This window comes from Metopolophium dirhodum, chromosome 4 (genome assembly GCF_019925205.1).
Source record: "Metopolophium dirhodum isolate CAU chromosome 4, ASM1992520v1, whole genome shotgun sequence".
Lineage (NCBI taxonomy): Eukaryota > Metazoa > Arthropoda > Insecta > Hemiptera > Aphididae > Metopolophium > Metopolophium dirhodum.
Window position 1 is genome coordinate 20,339,523 of NC_083563.1, and position 23,747 is coordinate 20,363,269.

A 23,747-nucleotide genomic window follows, 5' to 3' on the forward strand; every position below is an offset into this window, starting at 1 on the left:
TATTTGCCTGCATGTATGCACTAAAAACAGGCAAATATATGCACTGAAATATTCAAAAATATGCACTTAAAATTCAAAAAAATACTGAATGAAAACGTTTTTATTAAAAATTTTTTAAATTAATAAATTATAATTCAAATTGGTTTACAAAAAAAATTCTTTATTTACACACTTGGTAGGTAGGTATGTAGGTAGGTAACGGATGAACCGAAAATATAAAAACATTTTAGGAAAATAAGCATAAATACGAAGAAATCATGAAAACATGCAATTATATTAACTAACCAAAAAAAAAAACGCGTATTGGTAACGGTGTTGTAATAATAGGGATCTCCCAACAAAAATACGTACTAATAGTTCAAACAAATCATAAAAGCCAACTGTAATAAATATTAATTTATAAAAAAGTATATTAAAAAGCATTATTATTGTAAATGAAACAAAACTATGAACTATGGACCGTGACATAATATAGGTATTTCTATATTTTTAGCTCCATAATTTCTGTTAAAATATTAGGAAAATGTATTAAGTAAAGTAATGTAAAGTGCTAAATTTGAGCTATTACTTAAAATATTATATTCATAACAAATTATCATAGAAGGTTAGGTACATGTTATTCCACATACTTATTATAGTTTAATTTAACTACAACATTCTAGTAGAGTCTGATAAAATTTGGTTCCACGACTTTGATCATACAAACTTTAAATACTAAACTATGGGTCTGAAATTTAGTTTATATAGATGTAAATAATCCAAAACATATATTGCTTCAAAATATAAAAATAAAGTGTCTTGTATTGTAGTAGGTGGGTAACTTTAAAAAAAAAACTAAAAAAAATCATACTTGAAATCTATGTATAATATACGTATATTATAATAAATGTTCAAATGTTTACTATAGTACATTATAAAAAATTAACTTAAGCTCAATATAATACATTATAAAAGGTGTTCAAATAAACATTTCATACCAACAATTTTGTTAATTCACACAGTCTCTCTTCAATTTTAAATTTTTCTTCAAATTATCTACAAAATATAAACGTTTAGTAAATTGGAAGACTTGATTAAGTATTTAATCATTTATCTAAAAGAGATGTGCCGGGTCGCCACATTACTATATCGAGGGGCCATGGTGCAAGTGTCGTCCATAAATATCATAACATATATTATATTAGAAATACAAACTTAATATTTCACTAACAGTAAATATTATAAAAAAATATTACGAAATGTACTATATACTCATATTATATTATGATTGTATTAGTTACAAACTCTTGAATTAAGAGTTATGTGTGAGGATTTAATTGATTTCCTAAAAGGAAATGGCTCAAGGTTTCCTCAGTAAGTTAAGGGACCGTAGTTAAAGTGCTGTCCACCAATAAAGTACCCGAAAAAAAAAAAAAAAAAAAAAAAAAACGATTAATTCAAATATAGAAGGTACTTATATCATATACTTTTATCAAAGTATGATTGTGTTAGCCACAGTCTTGTGTAAATGATATTGTCTTATGTTTTCCCAATCTAATTATACAAAATACTGAAAATTAATGAAATCACAAATATTAGTACAATAGAGAGACTGTGCATTGATTTACAAATTTGTCTTAAATTTACTTTTTGCATAGAGAATAATATGAAGGTGGGCTGGGCTTTTAATATCAGAGTATGGGGGACAGGGCTGGGAATTCATATTATGAATTGAAATATTTAAATAATAATAGAGATTCGTTGATCGCTTTTATGTGCTTCAAATTGTTTACACGAGTGAGCTGGGTATGGCTCCATCATAGATAATAAAGATATAAAATAATGGATAGGACATAATAGTCTTATCAGCGGTCTGATCTTCGAGGGGAACAATTGAGGCCAATAACTCGAGTATCGACTATCAATATAAAGGAGCCTCAATTTCCTTCCCCTCCGAGAACGCGGCCTGAAATGTATTTAAAATAGGCGTGGACTATCCATATCTTTATTATCTATGGGCTTCATCCATAGCATGGATTAAGGTTGTCAACAATCTAAGGATCAACTTGATAATCAAACACTTGAGTTTGGCAGCCTGTAACTCAGGATCCTTTTATTCAAAGTGTCCTAATGAGTCATGAGAAGGTTAGTTAGGTAAACCTATGGTTAGTTGAAGCTATGGTGATGATAGACGACTACCATCACCGGTCGTGAGCTTTGCGATGATCTTTTCCTACTAACTATCAAGGTATTCGATATTGAAAACATAACGATGAAAGAAAATATTTAAATATTATTAATTTGGTTAGGTTAAGTTAGGTTCGGATAGGGCAGGAAATTAGATGTTAACTAATTATCATAGTTTTTAACACGCTCTTAAAGACTGTCAGCAAGAGTTGTACCAGTATAGTTATTAAAATGATTTTTTTACCAAAACAAATTATAAAATGTATTTTAAAATATAACAAAATATAATTTTATTAGGGTTTTATAAAGTTTTCAATACTTATGAGTTTTTGTAAATAGAAAATGTATAAAATCAATAGTTTTAATTTAATATATGGTTTTGTGTTTTAATATCCTATTGTCAAAGAATTCTCAGGGTTTCCTTTCCACATTTTTTTACATTGTACTAAATCTAACATTTTTCCGCACATATTTACAAAGAATAAAACCGATATCTGACTATGTTTTTATTTGCATTTAGACTTTATAGTTTGTAATTTAATATTGACTGTAGACCCACCAAACATAATATTATTTTAAATTAATCATTTTATGTCCTTTATAAATTACAATCACATAGTAGAGTCCGTGCAGGACCTTTTATCATTTAATTTCTTTGCATCCTTTATAATTTACATTCGTTTTTATACATTTTCTAATACATATATTACCGTGATACACCTCTGATCAGATATTATAACTGTTCGCATTATTATAATGTAAACAACACCTAGTTTTTGGATTGTAGTTAATATGTATTGCAGTATTTAGCTTCCAGCGTGTTCTTTTGTTTAGTGTTATTTCACCCAGATTTCTTAAACAATTTTTTTTTCACTTCATTGAACTCTAGTAGATTTTTTTGTATAAAAATTTTTCAAGATTAACCGGCTATACCTGGGAGTAAGCTGAGTACCTGTGTACATACTATATAATTTGAAAAGAGACTGGCTAGGTTCTGTTTAATATTCTGGGAATTTGAGTTTGAACTATGAAATGTATTTTCTTGTGTAAAATTTTTTCAAAATTTTTTTTTTGGTTTTCTAAAAAGCATTTGCCTGCGGGCGCCAACACCCTCCTTCAATTTTTTTTTTTGTAATATAACTCTAGTTGAATATTTTGTATTGACTTGAAAATTGATAACTTGGTGCCCTATGGAATAATCATTCTTTAATGAACTAAATATTTTGAATAGATTTTTCTGTTAAGATTCTGGGCTATTTAGTTTGTACTTTGTAATGTGTAATCATACAGTTAAATTTATTCAAAATTTTTTTTTGGTTTCCAAAAATGCATTTGCCTGCAGGCGCCAACACCCTCCTTCAATTTTTTTTTTATGATTTAACCTCTAGCCTAATTTTTTAAACATTGACAATCGGGTACCTTTGAATAATCCTTATCTTTAATGAACTAAATATTTTGAATAGATTTCTCTGTTAAGATTCTGGGCTATTTAGTTTGTACTTTGTAATGTGTAATCATACAGTTAAATTTATTCAAAAATTTTTTTTGGTTTCCTAAAATGCATTTGTCTGCGGGCGCCAACACCCTCCTTCAATTTTTTTTTATGATTCAACCTCTAGCTAATTTTATTAAACATTGACATACCGGTACCTACTTCTGTAAAATATTTTCAAAATTTTTTTTTTTGGTTTCCTAAAAAGCATTTGCCTGCGGTCGCCAACACCCTCCTTCAATTTTTTTTTTTATGATTTAACCTCTAGCCTAATTTTTTAAACATTGATAATCGGGTACCTTTGAATAATCCTTATCTTTAATGAACTAAATATTTTGAATAGATTTTTCTGTTAAGATTCTGGGCTATTTAGTTTGTACTTTGTAATGTGTAAACATACAGTTAGATTTATTCAAAATTTTTTTTTGGTTTCCTAAAATGCATTTGCCTGCGGGCGCCAACACCCTCCTTCAATTATTTTTTATGATTTAACCTCTAGCCAAATTTATTAAACATTGACATACCGGTACCTTCTTCTGTACAATTTTTTCAAAATTTTTTTTTTGGTTTTCTAAAAAGCATTTGCCTGCGGGTGCCAACACCCTCCTTCAATTTTTTTTTTTGTAATATAACTCTAGTTGAATATTTTGTATTGACTTGAAAATTGATAACTTGGTGCCCTATGGAATAATCATTCTTTAATGAACTAAATATTTTGAATAGATTTTTCTGTTAAGATTCTGGGCTATTTAGTTTGTACTTTGTAATGTGTAATCATACAGTTAAATTTATTCAAAATTTTTTTTTGGTTTCCAAAAATGCATTTGCCTGCAGGCGCCAACACCCTCCTTCAATTTTTTTTTTATGATTTAACCTCTAGCCTAATTTTTTAAACATTGACAATCGGGTACCTTTGAATAATCCTTATCTTTAATGAACTAAATATTTTGAATAGATTTCTCTGTTAAGATTCTGGGCTATTTAGTTTGTACTTTGTAATGTGTAAACATACAGTTAGATTTATTCAAAATTTTTTTTTGGTTTCCTAAAATGCATTTGCCTGCGGGCGCCAACACCCTCCTTCAATTATTTTTTATGATTTAACCTCTAGCCAAATTTATTAAACATTGACATAACATTACCTTCTTCTGTAAAATATTTTCCAAATATTTTTTTTTGGTTTCCTAAAATGCATTTGCCTGCGGGCGCCAACACCCTCCTTCAATTTTTTTTTTTTTTATATAACTAGTTGAATATTTTGTATTGACTTGAAAATTGATAACTTGGTGCCCTATGAATAATCATTCTTTAATGAACTAAATATTTTGAATAGATTTCTCTGTTAAGATTCTGGGCTATTTAGTTTGTACTTTGTAATGTGTAATCATACAGTTAAATTTATTCAAAATTTTTTTTTGGTTTCCAAAAATGCATTTGCCTGCAGGCGCCAACACCCTCCTTCAATTTTATTTTATGATTTAACCTCTAGCCAAAATTTATTAAATATTGACATACCGGTACCTTCTTCTGTAAAATATTTTCCAAATATTTTTTTTTGGTTTCCTAAAATGCATTCGCCTGCGGGCGCCAACACCCTCCTTCAATTATTTTTTATGATTTAACCTCTAGCCAAATTTATTAAACATTGACATAACATTACCTTCTTCTGTAAAATATTTTCAAAATTTTTTTTTTTGGTTTCCTATAAAGCAGTTGCCTGCGGGCGCCAACACCCTCCTTCAATTTTTTTTTTGTAATACAACTCTAGTTGAATATTTTGTATTGACTTGAAAATTGATAACTTGGTGCCCTATGAATAATCATTCTTTAATGAACTAAATATTTTGAATAGATTTTTCTGTTAAGATTCTGGGCTATTTAGTTTGTACTTTGTAATGTGTAATCATACAGTTAAATTTATTCAAAATTTTTTTTTGGTTTCCTAAAATGCATTTGCCTGCGGGCGCCAACACCCTCTTCAATTTTTTTTTATGATTTAACCTCTATCCAAATTTATTAAACATTGACATACCGGTACCTTCTTCTGTAAAATATTTTCCAAATATTTTTTTTTGGTTTCCTAAAATGCATTTGCCTGCAGGCGCCAACACCCTCCTTCAATTTTTTTTTTTATGATTTAACCTATAGCCTAATTTTTTAAACATTGATAATCGGGTACCTTTGAATAATCCTTATCTTTAATGAACTAAATATTTTGAATAGATTTTTCTGTTAAGATTCTGGGCTATTTAGTTTGTACTTTGTAATGTGTAAACATACAGTTAGATTTATTCAAAATTTTTTTTTGGTTTCCTAAAATGCATTTGCCTGCGGGCGCCAACACCCTGCTTCAATTTTTTTTTATGATTTAACCTCTAGCCAAATTTATTAAACATTGACATACCGGTACCTTCTTCTGTAAAATATTTTCCAAATATTTTTTTTTGGTTTCCAAAAATGCATTTGCCTGCAGGCGCCAACACCCTCCTTCAATTTTTTTTTTATGATTTAACCTCTAGCCTAATTTTTTAAACATTGACAATCGGGTACCTTTGAATAATCCTTATCTTTAATGAACTAAATATTTTGAATAGATTTTTCTGTTAAGATTCTGAGCTATTTAGTTTGTACTTTGTAATGTGTAAACATACAGTTAAATTTATTCAAAATTTTTTTTTGGTTTCCTAAAATGCACTTGCCTGCGGGCGCCAACACCCTCCTTCAATTAATTTTATGATTTAATCTCTAGCCAAATTTATTAAACATTGACATAACATTACCTTCTTCTGTAAAATTTTTTCAAAATTTTTTTTTTTGGTTTCCTAAAAAGCATTTGCCTGCGGGCGCCAACACCCTCCTTCAATTTTTTTTTGTAATATAACTTTAGTTGAATATTTTGTATTGACTTGAAATATGATAACTTGGTGCCCTATGAATAATCATTCTTTAATGAACTAAATATTTTGAATAGATTTTTCTGTTAAGATTCTAGGCTATTTAGTTTGTACTTTGTAATGTGTAAACATACAGTTAAATTTATTCAAAATTTTTTTTGGTTTCCAAAAATGCATTTGCCTGCAGGCGCCAACACCCTCCTTCAATTTTTTTTTTATGATTTAACCTTTAGCCAAATTTATTAAACATTGACATACCGGTACCTTCTTCTGTAAAATATTTTCCAAATATTTTTTTTTGTTTTCCAAAATGCATTTGCCTGCGGGCGCCAACACCCTCCTTCAATTTTTTTTTTTTTATATAACTAGTTGAATATTTTGTATTGACTTGAAAATTGATAACTTGGTGCCCTATGAATAATCATTCTTTAATGAACTAAATATTTTGAATAGATTTCTCTGTTAAGATTCTGGGCTATTTAGTTTGTACTTTGTAATGTGTAATCATACAGTTAAATTTATTCAAAATTTTTTTTTGGTTTCCAAAAATGCATTTGCCTGCAGGCGCCAACACCTTCCTTCAATTTTTTTTTATGATTTAACCTCTACCCAAATTTATTAAATATTGACATACCGGTACCTTCTTCTGTAAAATATTTTCCAAATATTTTTTTTTGGTTTCCTAAAATGCATTTGCCTGCGGGCGCCAACACCCTCCTTCAATTTTTTTTTATGATTCAACCTCTAGCTAATTTTATTAAACATTGACATACCGGTACCAATTTCTGTAAAATTTTTTCAAAATTTTTTTTTTTTGGTTTCCTAAAATGCATTTGCCTGCCGATAAAAATTGAAGGGGGGTGTTGGCGCCTGCAGGCAAATACTTTTTTAGAAACCAAAAAAAAATTTTGAAAAAATTTAACTGTAGGAATACACATTACAAAGTACAAACTAAATAGCCCAGAATCTTAACAGAAAAATCTATTCAAAATATTTTGTTAATTAAAGAATGATTATTCATAGGGCACCAAGTTATCAATTTTCAAGTCAATATAAAATATTCAACTAGAGTTATATTACAAAAAAAAAATTGAAGGAGGGTGTTGGCGCCCGCAGGCAAATGCATTTTTGGAAACCAAAAAAAAATTTTGAATAAATTTAACTGTATGATTACACATTACAAAGTACAAACTAAATAGCCCAGAATCTTAACAGAGAAATCTATTCAAAATATTTAGTTCATTAAAGAATGATTATTCATAGGGCACCAAGTTATCAATTTTCAAGTCAATACAAAATATTCAACTAGTTATATAAAAAAAAAAAATTGAAGGAGGGTGTTTGCGCCCGCAGGCAAATGCATTTTGGAAAACAAAAAAAAATATTTGGAAAATATTTCACAGAAGAAGGTACCGGTATGTCAATGTTTAATAAATTTGGCTAAAGGTTAAATCATAAAAAAAAATTGAAGGTGGGTGTTGGCACCCGCAGGCAAATGCTTTTTAGGAAACCAAAAAAAAATTTTGAATAAATTTAACTGTATGTTTACACATAACAAAGTACAAACTAAATAGCCTAGAATCTTAACAGAAAAATCTATTCAAAATATTTAGTTCATTAAAGAATGATTATTCATAGGGCACCAAGTTATCAATTTTCAAGTCAATACAAAATATTCAACTAAAGTTATATTTCAAAAAAAAATTGAAGGAGGGTGTTGGCGCCCGCAGGCAAATGCTTTTTAGGAAACCAAAAAAAAAAATTTTGAAAAAATTTTACAGAAGAAGGTAATGTTATGTCAATGTTTAATAAATTTGGCTAGAGATTAAATCATAAAATTAATTGAAGGAGGGTGTTGGCGCCCGCAGGCAAGTGCATTTTAGGAAACCAAAAAAAAAATTTTGAATAAATTTAACTGTATGTTTACACATTACAAAGTACAAACTAAATAGCTCAGAATCTTAACAGAAAAATCTATTCAAAATATTTAGTTCATTAAAGATAAGGATTATTCAAAGGTACCCGATTATCAATGTTTAAAAAATTAGGCTAGAGGTTAAATCATAAAAAAAAAATTGAAGGAGGGTGTTGGCGCCTGCAGGCAAATGCATTTTTGGAAACCAAAAAAAAATTTTGAATAAATTTAACTGTATGATTACACATTACAAAGTACAAACTAAATAGCCCAGAATCTTAACAGAAAAATCTATTCAAAATATTTAGTTCATTAAAGAATGATTATTCCATAGGGCACCAAGTTATCAATTTTCAAGTCAATACAAAATATTCAACTAGAGTTATATTACAAAAAAAAAAAATTGAAGGAGGGTGTTGGCGCCCGCAGGCAAATGCTTTTTAGAAAACCAAAAAAAAAATTTTGAAAAAATTGTACAGAAGAAGGTACCGGTATGTCAATGTTTAATAAATTTGGCTAGAGGTTAAATCATAAAAAAAAATTGAAGCAGGGTGTTGGCGCCCGCAGGCAAATGCATTTTAGGAAACCAAAAAAAAATTTTGAATAAATCTAACTGTATGTTTACACATTACAAAGTACAAACTAAATAGCCCAGAATCTTAACAGAAAAATCTATTCAAAATATTTAGTTCATTAAAGATAAGGATTATTCAAAGGTACCCGATTATCAATGTTTAAAAAATTAGGCTATAGGTTAAATCATAAAAAAAAAATTGAAGGAGGGTGTTGGCGCCTGCAGGCAAATGCATTTTAGGAAACCAAAAAAAAATATTTGGAAAATATTTTACAGAAGAAGGTACCGGTATGTCAATGTTTAATAAATTTGGATAGAGGTTAAATCATAAAAAAAAATTGAAGAGGGTGTTGGCGCCCGCAGGCAAATGCATTTTAGGAAACCAAAAAAAAATTTTGAATAAATTTAACTGTATGATTACACATTACAAAGTACAAACTAAATAGCCCAGAATCTTAACAGAAAAATCTATTCAAAATATTTAGTTCATTAAAGAATGATTATTCATAGGGCACCAAGTTATCAATTTTCAAGTCAATACAAAATATTCAACTAGAGTTGTATTACAAAAAAAAAATTGAAGGAGGGTGTTGGCGCCCGCAGGCAACTGCTTTATAGGAAAACAAAAAAAAAAATTTTGAAAATATTTTACAGAAGAAGGTAATGTTATGTCAATGTTTAATAAATTTGGCTAGAGGTTAAATCATAAAAAATAATTGAAGGAGGGTGTTGGCGCCCGCAGGCGAATGCATTTTAGGAAACCAAAAAAAAATATTTGGAAAATATTTTACAGAAGAAGGTACCGGTATGTCAATATTTAATAAATTTGGCTAGAGGTTAAATCATAAAAAAAAAATTGAAGGAGGGTGTTGGCGCCTGCAGGCAAATGCATTTTTGGAAACCAAAAAAAAATTTTGAATAAATTTAACTGTATGATTACACATTACAAAGTACAAACTAAATAGCCCAGAATCTTAACAGAGAAATCTATTCAAAATATTTAGTTCATTAAAGAATGATTATTCATAGGGCACCAAGTTATCAATTTTCAAGTCAATACAAAATATTCAACTAGTTATATAAAAAAAAAAAAATTGAAGGAGGGTGTTGGCGCCCGCAGGCAAATGCATTTTAGGAAACCAAAAAAAAATATTTGGAAAATATTTTACAGAAGAAGGTAATGTTATGTCAATGTTTAATAAATTTGGCTAGAGGTTAAATCATAAAAAATAATTGAAGGAGGGTGTTGGCGCCCGCAGGCAAATGCATTTTAGGAAACCAAAAAAAAATTTTGAATAAATCTAACTGTATGTTTACACATTACAAAGTACAAACTAAATAGCCCAGAATCTTAACAGAGAAATCTATTCAAAATATTTAGTTCATTAAAGATAAGGATTATTCAAAGGTACCCGATTGTCAATGTTTAAAAAATTAGGCTAGAGGTTAAATCATAAAAAAAAAATTGAAGGAGGGTGTTGGCGCCTGCAGGCAAATGCATTTTTGGAAACCAAAAAAAAATTTTGAATAAATTTAACTGTATGATTACACATTACAAAGTACAAACTAAATAGCCCAGAATCTTAACAGAAAAATCTATTCAAAATATTTAGTTCATTAAAGAATGATTATTCCATAGGGCACCAAGTTATCAATTTTCAAGTCAATACAAAATATTCAACTAGAGTTATATTACAAAAAAAAAAATTGAAGGAGGGTGTTGGCACCCGCAGGCAAATGCTTTTTAGAAAACCAAAAAAAAAATTTTGAAAAAATTGTACAGAAGAAGGTACCGGTATGTCAATGTTTAATAAATTTGGCTAGAGGTTAAATCATAAAAAATAATTGAAGGAGGGTGTTGGCGCCCGCAGGCAAATGCATTTTAGGAAACCAAAAAAAAATTTTGAATAAATCTAACTGTATGTTTACACATTACAAAGTACAAACTAAATAGCCCAGAATCTTAACAGAAAAATCTATTCAAAATATTTAGTTCATTAAAGATAAGGATTATTCAAAGGTACCCGATTATCAATGTTTAAAAAATTAGGCTAGAGGTTAAATCATAAAAAAAAAATTGAAGGAGGGTGTTGGCGACCGCAGGCAAATGCTTTTTAGGAAACCAAAAAAAAAAATTTTGAAAATATTTTACAGAAGTAGGTACCGGTATGTCAATGTTTAATAAAATTAGCTAGAGGTTGAATCATAAAAAAAAATTGAAGGAGGGTGTTGGCGCCCGCAGACAAATGCATTTTAGGAAACCAAAAAAAATTTTTGAATAAATTTAACTGTATGATTACACATTACAAAGTACAAACTAAATAGCCCAGAATCTTAACAGAGAAATCTATTCAAAATATTTAGTTCATTAAAGATAAGGATTATTCAAAGGTACCCGATTGTCAATGTTTAAAAAATTAGGCTAGAGGTTAAATCATAAAAAAAAAATTGAAGGAGGGTGTTGGCGCCTGCAGGCAAATGCATTTTTGGAAACCAAAAAAAAATTTTGAATAAATTTAACTGTATGATTACACATTACAAAGTACAAACTAAATAGCCCAGAATCTTAACAGAAAAATCTATTCAAAATATTTAGTTCATTAAAGAATGATTATTCCATAGGGCACCAAGTTATCAATTTTCAAGTCAATACAAAATATTCAACTAGAGTTATATTACAAAAAAAAAAATTGAAGGAGGGTGTTGGCGCCCGCAGGCAAATGCTTTTTAGAAAACCAAAAAAAAAATTTTGAAAAAATTTTACACAAGAAAATACATTTCATAGTTCAAACTCAAATTCCCAGAATATTAAACAGAACCTAGCCAGTCTCTTTTCAAATTATATAGTATGTACACAGGTACTCAGCTTACTCCCAGGTATAGCCGGTTAATCTTGAAAAATTTTTATACAAAAAAATCTACTAGAGTTCAATGAAGTGAAAAAAAAATTGTTTAAGAAATCTGGGTGAAATAACACTAAACAAAAGAACACGCTGGAAGCTAAATACTGCAATACATATTAACTACAATCCAAAAACTAGGTGTTGTTTACATTATAATAATGCGAACAGTTATAATATCTGATCAGAGGTGTATCACGGTAATATATGTATTAGAAAATGTATAAAAACGAATGTAAATTATAAAGGATGCAAAGAAATTAAATGATAAAAGGTCCTGCACGGACTCTACTATGTGATTGTAATTTATAAAGGACATAAAATGATTAATTTAAAATAATATTATGTTTGGTGGGTCTACAGTCAATATTAAATTACAAACTATAAAGTCTAAATGCAAATAAAAACATAGTCAGATATCGGTTTTATTCTTTGTAAATATGTGCGGAAAAATGTTAGATTTAGTACAATGTAAAAAAATGTGGAAAGGAAACCCTGAGAATTCTTTGACAATAGGATATTAAAACACAAAACCATATATTAAATTAAAACTATTGATTTTATACATTTTCTATTTACAAAAACTCATAAGTATTGAAAACTTTATAAAACCCTAATAAAATTATATTTTGTTATATTTTAAAATACATTTTATAATTTGTTTTGGTAAAAAAATCATTTTAATAACTATACTGGTACAACTCTTGCTGACAGTCTTTAAGAGCGTGTTAAAAACTATGATAATTAGTTAACATCTAATTTCCTGCCCTATCCGAACCTAACTTAACCTAACCAAATTAATAATATTTAAATATTTTCTTTCATCGTTATGTTTTCAATATCGAATACCTTGATAGTTAGTAGGAAAAGATCATCGCAAAGCTCACGACCGGTGATGGTAGTCGTCTATCATCACCATAGCTTCAACTAACCATAGGTTTACCTAACTAACCTTCTCATGACTCATTAGGACACTTTGAATAAAAGGATCCTGAGTTACAGGCTGCCAAACTCAAGTGTTTGATTATCAAGTTGATCCTTAGATTGTTGACAACCTTAATCCATGCTATGGATGAAGCCCATAGATAATAAAGATATGGATAGTCCACGCCTATTTTAAATACATTTCAGGCCGCGTTCTCGGAGGGGAAGGAAATTGAGGCTCCTTTATATTGATAGTCGATACTCGAGTTATTGGCCTCAATTGTTCCCCTCGAAGATCAGACCGCTGATAAGACTATTATGTCCTATCCATTATTTTATATCTTTATTATCTATGATGGAGCCATACCCAGCTCACTCGTGTAAACAATTTGAAGCACATAAAAGCGATCAACGAATCTCTATTATTATTTAAATATTTCAATTCATAATATGAATTCCCAGCCCTGTCCCCCATACTCTGATATTAAAAGCCCAGCCCACCTTCATATTATTCTCTATGCAAAAAGTAAATTTAAGACAAATTTGTAAATCAATGCACAGTCTCTCTATTGTACTAATATTTGTGATTTCATTAATTTTCAGTATTTTGTATAATTAGATTGGGAAAACATAAGACAATATCATTTACACAAGACTGTGGCTAACACAATCATACTTTGATAAAAGTATATGATATAAGTACCTTCTATATTTGAATTAATCGTTTTTTTTTTTTTTTTTTTTTTTTTTCGGGTACTTTATTGGTGGACAGCACTTTAACTACGGTCCCTTAACTTACTGAGGAAACCTTGAGCCATTTCCTTTTAGGAAATCAATTAAATCCTCACACATAACTCTTAATTCAAGAGTTTGTAACTAATACAATCATAATATAATATGAGTATATAGTACATTTCGTAATATTTTTTTATAATATTTACTGTTAGTGAAATATTAAGTTTGTATTTCTAATATAATATATGTTATGATATTTATGGACGACACTTGCACCATGGCCCCTCGATATAGTAATGTGGCGACCCGGCACATCTCTTTTAGATAAATGATTAAATACTTAATCAAGTCTTCCAATTTACTAAACGTTTATATTTTGTAGATAATTTGAAGAAAAATTTAAAATTGAAGAGAGACTGTGTGAATTAACAAAATTGTTGGTATGAAATGTTTATTTGAACACCTTTTATAATGTATTATATTGAGCTTAAGTTAATTTTTTATAATGTACTATAGTAAACATTTGAACATTTATTATAATATACGTATATTATACATAGATTTCAAGTATGATTTTTTTTAGTTTTTTTTTTAAAGTTACCCACCTACTACAATACAAGACACTTTATTTTTATATTTTGAAGCAATATATGTTTTGGATTATTTACATCTATATAAACTAAATTTCAGACCCATAGTTTAGTATTTAAAGTTTGTATGATCAAAGTCGTGGAACCAAATTTTATCAGACTCTACTAGAATGTTGTAGTTAAATTAAACTATAATAAGTATGTGGAATAACATGTACCTAACCTTCTATGATAATTTGTTATGAATATAATATTTTAAGTAATAGCTCAAATTTAGCACTTTACATTACTTTACTTAATACATTTTCCTAATATTTTAACAGAAATTATGGAGCTAAAAATATAGAAATACCTATATTATGTCACGGTCCATAGTTCATAGTTTTGTTTCATTTACAATAATAATGCTTTTTAATATACTTTTTTATAAATTAATATTTATTACAGTTGGCTTTTATGATTTGTTTGAACTATTAGTACGTATTTTTGTTGGGAGATCCCTATTATTACAACACCGTTACCAATACGCGTTTTTTTTTTTGGTTAGTTAATATAATTGCATGTTTTCATGATTTCTTCGTATTTATGCTTATTTTCCTAAAATGTTTTTATATTTTCGGTTCATCCGTTACCTACCTACATACCTACCTACCAAGTGTGTAAATAAAGAATTTTTTTTGTAAACCAATTTGAATTATAATTTATTAATTTAAAAAATTTTTAATAAAAACGTTTTCATTCAGTATTTTTTTGAATTTTAAGTGCATATTTTTGAATATTTCAGTGCATATATTTGCCTGTTTTTAGTGCATACATGCAGGCAAATATTTAACACTTTTTCATTGCATTAAATTCACAACCCTGATAACTTGATAACACTAAGAGGATGTCAGATTTTTAGCGCACCATTTATTTCTCTCTCTGACCCAATCATTTTAGTGTTTTCTTAATCGTACATTTGGTATGCTACGCGTGGGTCAAAGATGGAAAACAAATAGTGCGCTGACATCCCAACCGGCAACATCTTTACACGAGTGAGCTGGGTATGGCTCCATCATAGATAATAAAGATATGGATAGGACATAATATCTTTATTATCTATGGGCTTCATCCATAGCATGGATTAAGGTGTCAACAATCAAAGGATCGACTTGATAAACAAACACTTAAGTTCGGCAACCTGCAACTCAGGATCTTTTTATTCAAAGTGTCCTAATGAGTCATAAGAAGGTTAGTTAGGTAAACCTATGGTTAGTTGAAGCCAATGAGTCAATAGGGCCTTTGCAATTCAAGATATTTTCCTACGTATTCGGCATCGTTAACATAACTATTCTACCTTTACACTTTTTCTTCCCCCGTCTCTCACAGCTATATACAGGTTCAGCCACTCTCATTCCACACCTCCATATGATCGGAATTCTGTCTATCCATCTCTTCTTCATTCTTCTCGTCCATCATTCTCCCCTAAATTGACTTCTATAGCCACTCTCACTATCTCTTATCATACAGTGACCGAACCACCTAAACCTATTCTCTCTTGTTTTCACTACAATATGTACACTACCCTGCATTACCCTTAATTAATTAATTTCTTATTCTATCCTCTTTTGTACCTTAACACCTTACTTATTATTCTCATATCTGCTACTCTCACTCCACTTACCTACCCTAACCTTACATTTCTTTTTCATCTTTTCCTTTCATACACCAAACATTCTGAATTCCTGTTGACCCGTTTCCTTATCTTCGCCATATCACATACTTCCTAATTCCTATTCACTCAGTCTCTAGTTACCTACAAGTCATCGTACTTGATTATCGGTGAAAATATTTAAATATCATTGAGCGAATTCCCTACTCGAAAGAATTGCTTAAAAAAATATCATACCTCACCAATTTTCTAATTTTGAACACGACTTTATTGATAGCCCGAATAGTGTTATACCAGTATAGTTACAATACAAATATTGAACATTTTCGGGCAATACATCCCCTGATCAATTAACTATAATAAAAAAAAACCTACTGAGAAATAAGAAAATACATACCCCGTGACGGAATCAAAATCTGCTACGAAACTTAGTCTTCGAAACACTGAAACGTTCACACATTTCAATCTGCTTATGATATATTATTCCCAGTTTGAAAATGTTCACTGACGAATACCATTTCTGAAATAACACGCATCTTATGCAGTAAAATATTCTACAATATTCTAATGACCTATGCGTTACAGTCTACAGATATTATATAAACCTACCAATAAATACCTAATATAGTTTGTATTTTTAATTGTTGTATTCAAGGATTTATTAGTTTTATTTTTATACCTAACAAAAATTACATTTATTCACAAGTCAGTTATCAACTAGAACTCGACTACGAGTAAGACAGCGTTTGGATTGTTCGGACTGGCGTATAATTTATTATTATTATACATTGCGCCTTTGGTAGGCAGTAGTAAACGTATATGCTTCTACGTTACTTAGTTAACAGATTTTCCGCGACAATAAATATTTAATTCAAGTCTAAAAAGTAAATGTAAGACCAAAATAATATAAAAACAAACTTACGCATAAACATCGACTCTTCCAGTGAAACCTAGCTTTACTGCAGCACACGCTGTCGTCCGTCTACATCTCGCTCCATCTCCATCTCTCTCTAAATCTCGCTAATTGAAACTTATCTAGTATACAATACTAGTATCTTTATGATCTGTAATATATTCTGGTGTTCGATGAAAAAGATTGAAATAAGATAAAAATACATAATTTTTTGGTTTTGAATATGAAAGCTGTGAGGTGATCGATATGAATTTTGTGAGAAATCTAGAGGTTTCACATTTAACGAAAACTAAAACTATCGTGACGGAACTGAATTACGAAGAACGTATAAAACAAAAATAATCGTCACCAAGTGATAGGTATAATCTGCTATGTACTTACAAATCATATTAAATAACATTAATCATTATGTATTTTCTTATTTTGTTAGGTAGGTATAAAAACCTACCTTCCTACTTATAAAAGCATTACCTAATCATTAATAAATTAATTAATAATTTTTAAAACATTGTGTTCAAAAAAATAAAAAAAAAATGTGATTTTAATTAGAGTCTTGTAATGTACCTACCTATATTTAAAAAATAAATAAATATAATAATAACTGTTGAACTTTAAGGGACATAATAGGTAACACATTCGTGTATGTAGTATTACACTATTTATATACCTATACGAGTATATGAGTAGGTATATTATTCATAAGTGCGCACACGTCAGGATAGGCAGTTGACCATTCCGTGAATATACTTTTATGTGTACATGGTTATACATCCCTAATCCCTATGATATAGAATATAGATATTAGGTGAACAATAGAAGTTAAGTATGTGACACTAAATTAATAGTTACCTATAACTTATAACGTTGTATTTGGAAAAAAAATTATTAGTTATTAATTAAAATTGTATCTTATGACTATTATCAGTTATAAGTCATAACATATATTTCTATAAATTAAACCAAAATATTTATATATTTATATTAAGTACCCTGTATAGGTATGCACCTATTAATTATAATTATTCTACTAACAGGGACTGGAAAAACGACGACGGCGTTTATATCTCGCGTATTTTATACATTTCTAGTCCGAAACTAAAATATGAGCCTACAACACTTGGATAGCACATTTTTCGTGACATTAAATATTTGTTTTAAGTCTTAAAAGTAAATTTAAGCCCCAAAAGAATATAAAAACAAACTTACTTTAATTATCGACTCCTTCGGCGGAATCCGTGACGTGTGTGAACTGCTACGCCCATGAGGAAACGCTCCAGAATACAGCCAGAACTTAGAATATTGTGATTTATGAAAAATAAAATTATACGAAACGCAGTAAGTTTTTTGCTCATATCTTCTTTGCTTATTGAAATTTTAGAATTTTTAATCGACTGTGTCTTCTGCAACGACTTTGAGATTTGCCATAGATTAAATAAATAAATGATAGATATCATACTAGGTATGTCAATATGATGAATCCACGGATATAATATAATGCAACTTTTTATATCAAAGACTTCTATGTTAAGGACCAATTTGTTCATTTAAATTTGATATGACAATAAACCAAAATTGTTTATAATTTTGAATTTGAATTATAATAATATGATATAGGTATTATTTAAATTATTATTTTCGTTTATCAATTTAATTATTGATTAAGGTGGTGAATAGATGTCAGAAGCACAAGAATATTTTTATAAGAGCACATTGTATTTTATGAATTATTAAATAAAAATGTGATTACTGGATTTTAGAGTTAACATAAAGCCATAAACGTATACAGTAAATTCATCAAATACTATAATGCCAACTATATTTTTACAATGATGTGTGTTTTTTTTTTTTAATATTTTTAATTATTTTTTCTTGTGGTCTGTGTAAACGATAAGTATTCGTAATAAAGATTCAATTTTCATATATAATATTATATTATAGGCACTCAGTATGTAATCATATGTTTATTTTTAGTTTAATTTAATTGTAGGTATTTAGTAAATAATAATAGGTATACGAAATTGTGTTTTCGAATAGCAATTTATTGTTTGTATTAATACCTACACCATAATAGGGAACTAAAATTTTGTAAATGATGTACATATTTATTTTTGGTGTTTTAAGGCTGCTGTAAGATCAATTTATGAGAATCCTTGCATTAAATTGTTAGGATTATTTGATATGAATAATTATTTTATTACATATAGGTTTATTACATATTGGTAATATACAAACATATGTTTAAACAAACACATGGTTTATTACATATTTATTTTACTATTACACGTTAAACGGTTTAAGCGACTTTGAGGGTGCAATTTTGAAAATATTGTAAATAAGATCTTTAAACAGTTCTATAATTACTAAAAAAATCCAAAAACAAATTACTTATAACCAATAAAATTATTGTAAACACATTATTCACATAGATTATAAACTGTTTTAAGGGGATCGCATATGTCACGTATTTTTCGTACGTCTTACGCCGTGTCCATAGTAAATCCGAAATGCGTCCGGCGCGTCCGTTTTCGCATCGCACTCAACGCACATTATTGCGGCAAACGCATGCATGTCCAACGTGAATTTGCGTCCGATGCGTCCGATGATTACGATATCAAAAATATTCTCGATGTACTAGAACGTGGTTGAACGCGTAGGAGTGCACTTGTGTTTTTTTCATAATGTCTACACATATTATGCAAAAAAATATTATGCTCGCAGAGAGTATAGGTGTAAAATATTATTTATACAAAAATTACATTAAAAAAAAAAATATATAAATTCTATTTTGAAAAATTGCAAAATGTTTGGTGAATTTCATCATTTGTATAGAGAATTACGTGACAGTGAAAATTTGTTTAACGCATACACGAGAATGTCTACAACAACTTTTGATTATATTGTTGAAAGTATAAAACCTGAGTTAAATCTCAAATCGACCAATTTCCGAGATCCAATTAGTGTGGAAGAAAGACTACTTGTGACATTGCGGTAAGTAAAAACACAAATACATAATATTATAATTTTATAATAATAACAAACTTGTAAAATATTTATTGTAAAAATAAAACAGAATATAAATTATAGTCGGTACAATATGTAACTACTTCTGTTGTGACTTATGACTATAATTACCTACCTATATATTAAAATTTAAATTAAATTATAAACCTTTTTGAAACAAAATAATAAATGAAAAAGAAAATTACTTAAATAGAACAAACCTAAAATTAATTTTTAAAGTAACATTATTTATTATTTTATTATGTTGAATTAAATATAATTATTTGAATTATGAATGTTGTTCAAACCAAATGCACGATGTGTTGAATTTTATGGTGTTTCTCTTTGAGTATCATCGATATGTGTGGTATTGTAAGTTGGCATATTGTATGTTGGCGTATCGTATGTTGGTTGTCCTTGTGTTAGTGATAATTCATTTATTATTACACTTTGAATCTGATACCTTAAACGTAGCTTTTGTATAGGAAGCATGGTTTTAAAGTATGGATGGAGAGATTTTAAAAATAACATATCATCATCGTAAATATGAGTAGTCGTATTGGACTGTAGTAAAGCATTTAACTTTTCGGATTCAATCTTTAGTAACTCATCTTCAAAAGCTTTACTATCATTTTTTTTTCTTTTAATAGAACGAACATTTTCAGAATTACTTGTACTTTCTGAAATTTGATTAGTACAATTAGAATTTCCAGATTGAGATACAGATGACAAATTGTCAATACCAATGACGTCAATAGGACTTGAAGTGTATTCTTGAGTATCGTTAAAATAATCATTTTTATTGTTTTCTAATGCCTCTTAATTTTCCTCTGTGTATTCATTTTCACTTTCATCATCAGAAATATTATTGTCCGTTTTCCGTGGTGTTATCGTATCGTTTAGAAACAGCATTAAATTTAAATAATTCCACTTTCCCGTGTATACTTCAGCACCCTCCTGAGAATTTCCTGAACGACTTTTAGTTACCTACTTTTTTTTTTCCTTTAAAAAAGTATCTCTCAAACTTCTCCATTTTTTTTTTACTTCCTAAACTGTAAAAAAATACAAATCTTAATCTACTAAATAATTTGTAAATTTTCAACTTGATAAATTTCGTCAAAATTCAAACTTTAAATGTTTATAAAAAAAATTGTGCTAATGTATTTTTAATATTTTTCAATTACTATTGCAACAGTATGTCAGGAGCCTTGTATTACATTTTCACGCTTTTTGGCCCAACAAATACAATTTTATTAATATTTATAAAAAAATAGAAATTTGAAATTTTCCGTAAACAGCTCAAAACGAGTCAATATAATTTAAAAATTTTAGCAAGTTTAGGAATTGATACATGAGAAATCGAGTGAATTTTCCCGATCTCTCGGTGGGCTAGTCCGACCCTGAAAAGTGAAAACGACACATTTTGCATTACAATTACTAATTATTGTATTATTCTTAACAGGTACTTAGCAACAGGATTAGCTTTTAGGCAGCTAGCACTAACATTCAGAATATCTAAATCAGGAGTAGTAAAAATGGTCATTGAGGTGTGCAAAGCTATTTGGTGTACATTAAAGGATAAACACATGCCTACTCCTACCGTTGACAACTTTAAAAATATATAGCTGACGAGTTCTACGAAAAATGGAACTTTCCTAATTGTGTGGGTAGTATTGACGGGAAACACATAAGATTGAGGTGTCCTAAAAACTCAGGAAGTATGTTTTACAATTACAAACAATATTTCTCTATTGTTTTAAATGGCAGTTGTCGACGCCAAATATAGATTTATAATGATAAACGTTGGCGGTTGTGGTAAGAATAGTGATGGTGGTATTTTGTGCGATACAAATTTTCACCAACGTCTAGAATCTGGTACTCTCAAATTACCAATAGAAAGGAAATTGGGCAATTCGGGTATCTCAGCCCCCTATGTTTTTGTTGGTGATGAGGCGTTTCCTCTTAGAAATCCTCTTAGAAATTATCTAATGAGACCATTTCCAAGAAACCAAGCACAAGAAACAAACAAGTAACTACCGATTATCCAGAGTTAGAATGACTGTTGAATGTGCATTCGGTATCGCATCCTCAAAATTTCGAATTTTATTGAAGGCAATAGAAACTAAAGTTGAAAATGCTGACCACGTGGTAAAAGCGATTTGTATATTGATTAATGTAATTGATATTGAAAAAGATGAGTCAAGAAATAAAGAAATAATAAATACCTTTCGTGAATCCAATACAAATTCAAATAATAATCAATTGATGGGAATAAATCCAAGACACAGATCTAATAATCGTGCATCTCGTTCGGCTATTCAAATTAGAAATAATTTTGTACATTATTTTCAAGAAAATAAAATTTAAGTTTTACAAGGACTGATGTTAAAATGTATTATTATGTTGTACATCATAGAGATAAGCATAAATCACAATAAAAATCAATAAATAATAGATCAAATATAAATTTAATAATTAATAATTTTAAAAATATTTTAATTTAAGAATTATTTTGTACAATAGGTATGTCGTATTAATTATTTAATTATAATATTATAAAACGAAATATTATCAAATTACATTAAAAAAATAGTATACTTACTATTCATTTTAGTTTTAATTGCAACTACGTTCCATTCCCTTTCATTGTGAATCATATCTCTATATTTTTTATGAAATTTGTTCCACAACACTGGTCGTTTTTGGACTTCCGAAATCAATAACTCCATTTTAAATTATTTAATTTTAATTTTTACGTATATTATTATTAAATATATTGGATTAAATTAATATTAAATAGACGAATACGTTTGTCTGTTTTTGCGTCCGATGCGTCAAAAAACAAAATGATTTGTTTTTCAAATCGTGCGTCGAATACGACCGATGCGATGTCGGACGGATCGGACGCAAACTCCATCCAGATTGGACAGGTCGCGTATCATGTTAGTATGTTTGCTTTTAATTTCGGTCGCATCGGACGCAACGTATCGGACGCAAGGGACGCAACGGATTTACTATGGACACGGCGTATAGACCAATAAGCGGTGGTAAATTACACATACTTTTGAATGTCCAATTTTAATTTTTAATATACATATGTATGAATTCTTTGGCAAAATAACTAGGCTTTCTTGAAGTCGATTTACAATTTTCAATTTTAAAGGACCATAAAATTTTGATATTTTTTTAAAAATCTCATGATATAATTTCATTACATTTGTATTTATTTTGGGCTTTTTGGGTTTTATAACAAAAAAGTGGTTCCTACAAAGCATAGTCTAGGAGCTTACGAATTCAACCTTTTTTCGAAATTACAATCGAACTTCAGGGAGTATGTTTAATTTATTACCGCTTTTGGTAGTTTTTATTATAGGGGTTGCATAGAAGAACATATTTTGTTGTTCTAGATTTATTGACATGTGCGTGTGCATACGAAAAGTGGCACACGACGGTTTCCGAACGTATCTACGCACACTAATGATCATTTACTTCTCACACAACCACACTGCGTAACGAGTATAAGACATCGAATTGCCTATACGCGACCCCCTATTAAATCACCGCCTTCAAGTAAGGTTTATATGAAATTCATTAATCAAAACTATTTTTTTTTTTAAATTTGTTTCTTCACTAGCCAGTAGGATACTATTTCAAACATAAGTATACGTATACTGTTATCATTGACTACAAATACTAGTATGTAAATAAATGCTATTATGTAAGATGCATTGCATATCTAGTATTATTATATCTACATATCTACTATTCCTGTATAGAGGAGTACACGTCTTGTACCCTAGGGACACTTGGACCGTAAGAATGATATTTATGATGTATCCACTATCCAGATGTTACTAACCTGAGGGGGTTTAAATGTTTTGCTAACACAAAATTTGATACCTACCAGGGGCGGCTCCAAAGACATGGATAGGGGAGGGGGGCCCAAGTCATAATTTTCAGAAAATACTTTCTTATATTATTATAAGACCATTT

At 29.0% G+C, this 23,747-nt stretch overlaps 2 protein-coding genes across 2 annotated transcripts in view; one reads left to right on the forward strand and one right to left on the reverse strand.

Moving 5' to 3' along the window:
• Positions 1-13,683, reverse strand: part of LOC132943588 (uncharacterized) — a 31,103-nt gene extending 17,420 nt beyond the window's left edge. Inside the window, exon 1 of the mRNA XM_061012622.1 lies at positions 13,665-13,683. Coding sequence (XP_060868605.1) covers positions 13,665-13,683 — 19 coding nt within the window. The remainder of the gene's footprint in view (positions 1-13,664) is intronic.
• Positions 13,684-19,554: 5,871 nt separating this feature from the next.
• LOC132943589 (uncharacterized) lies at positions 19,555-21,787 on the forward strand. The gene is made up of 4 exons (XM_061012623.1): positions 19,555-19,742; positions 21,217-21,320; positions 21,380-21,472; positions 21,522-21,787. Exons 1-4 carry the CDS (start codon positions 19,555-19,557, stop codon positions 21,785-21,787), a joined length of 651 nt encoding a protein of 216 aa, XP_060868606.1.
• Positions 21,788-23,747: the final 1,960 nt, after the last annotated feature.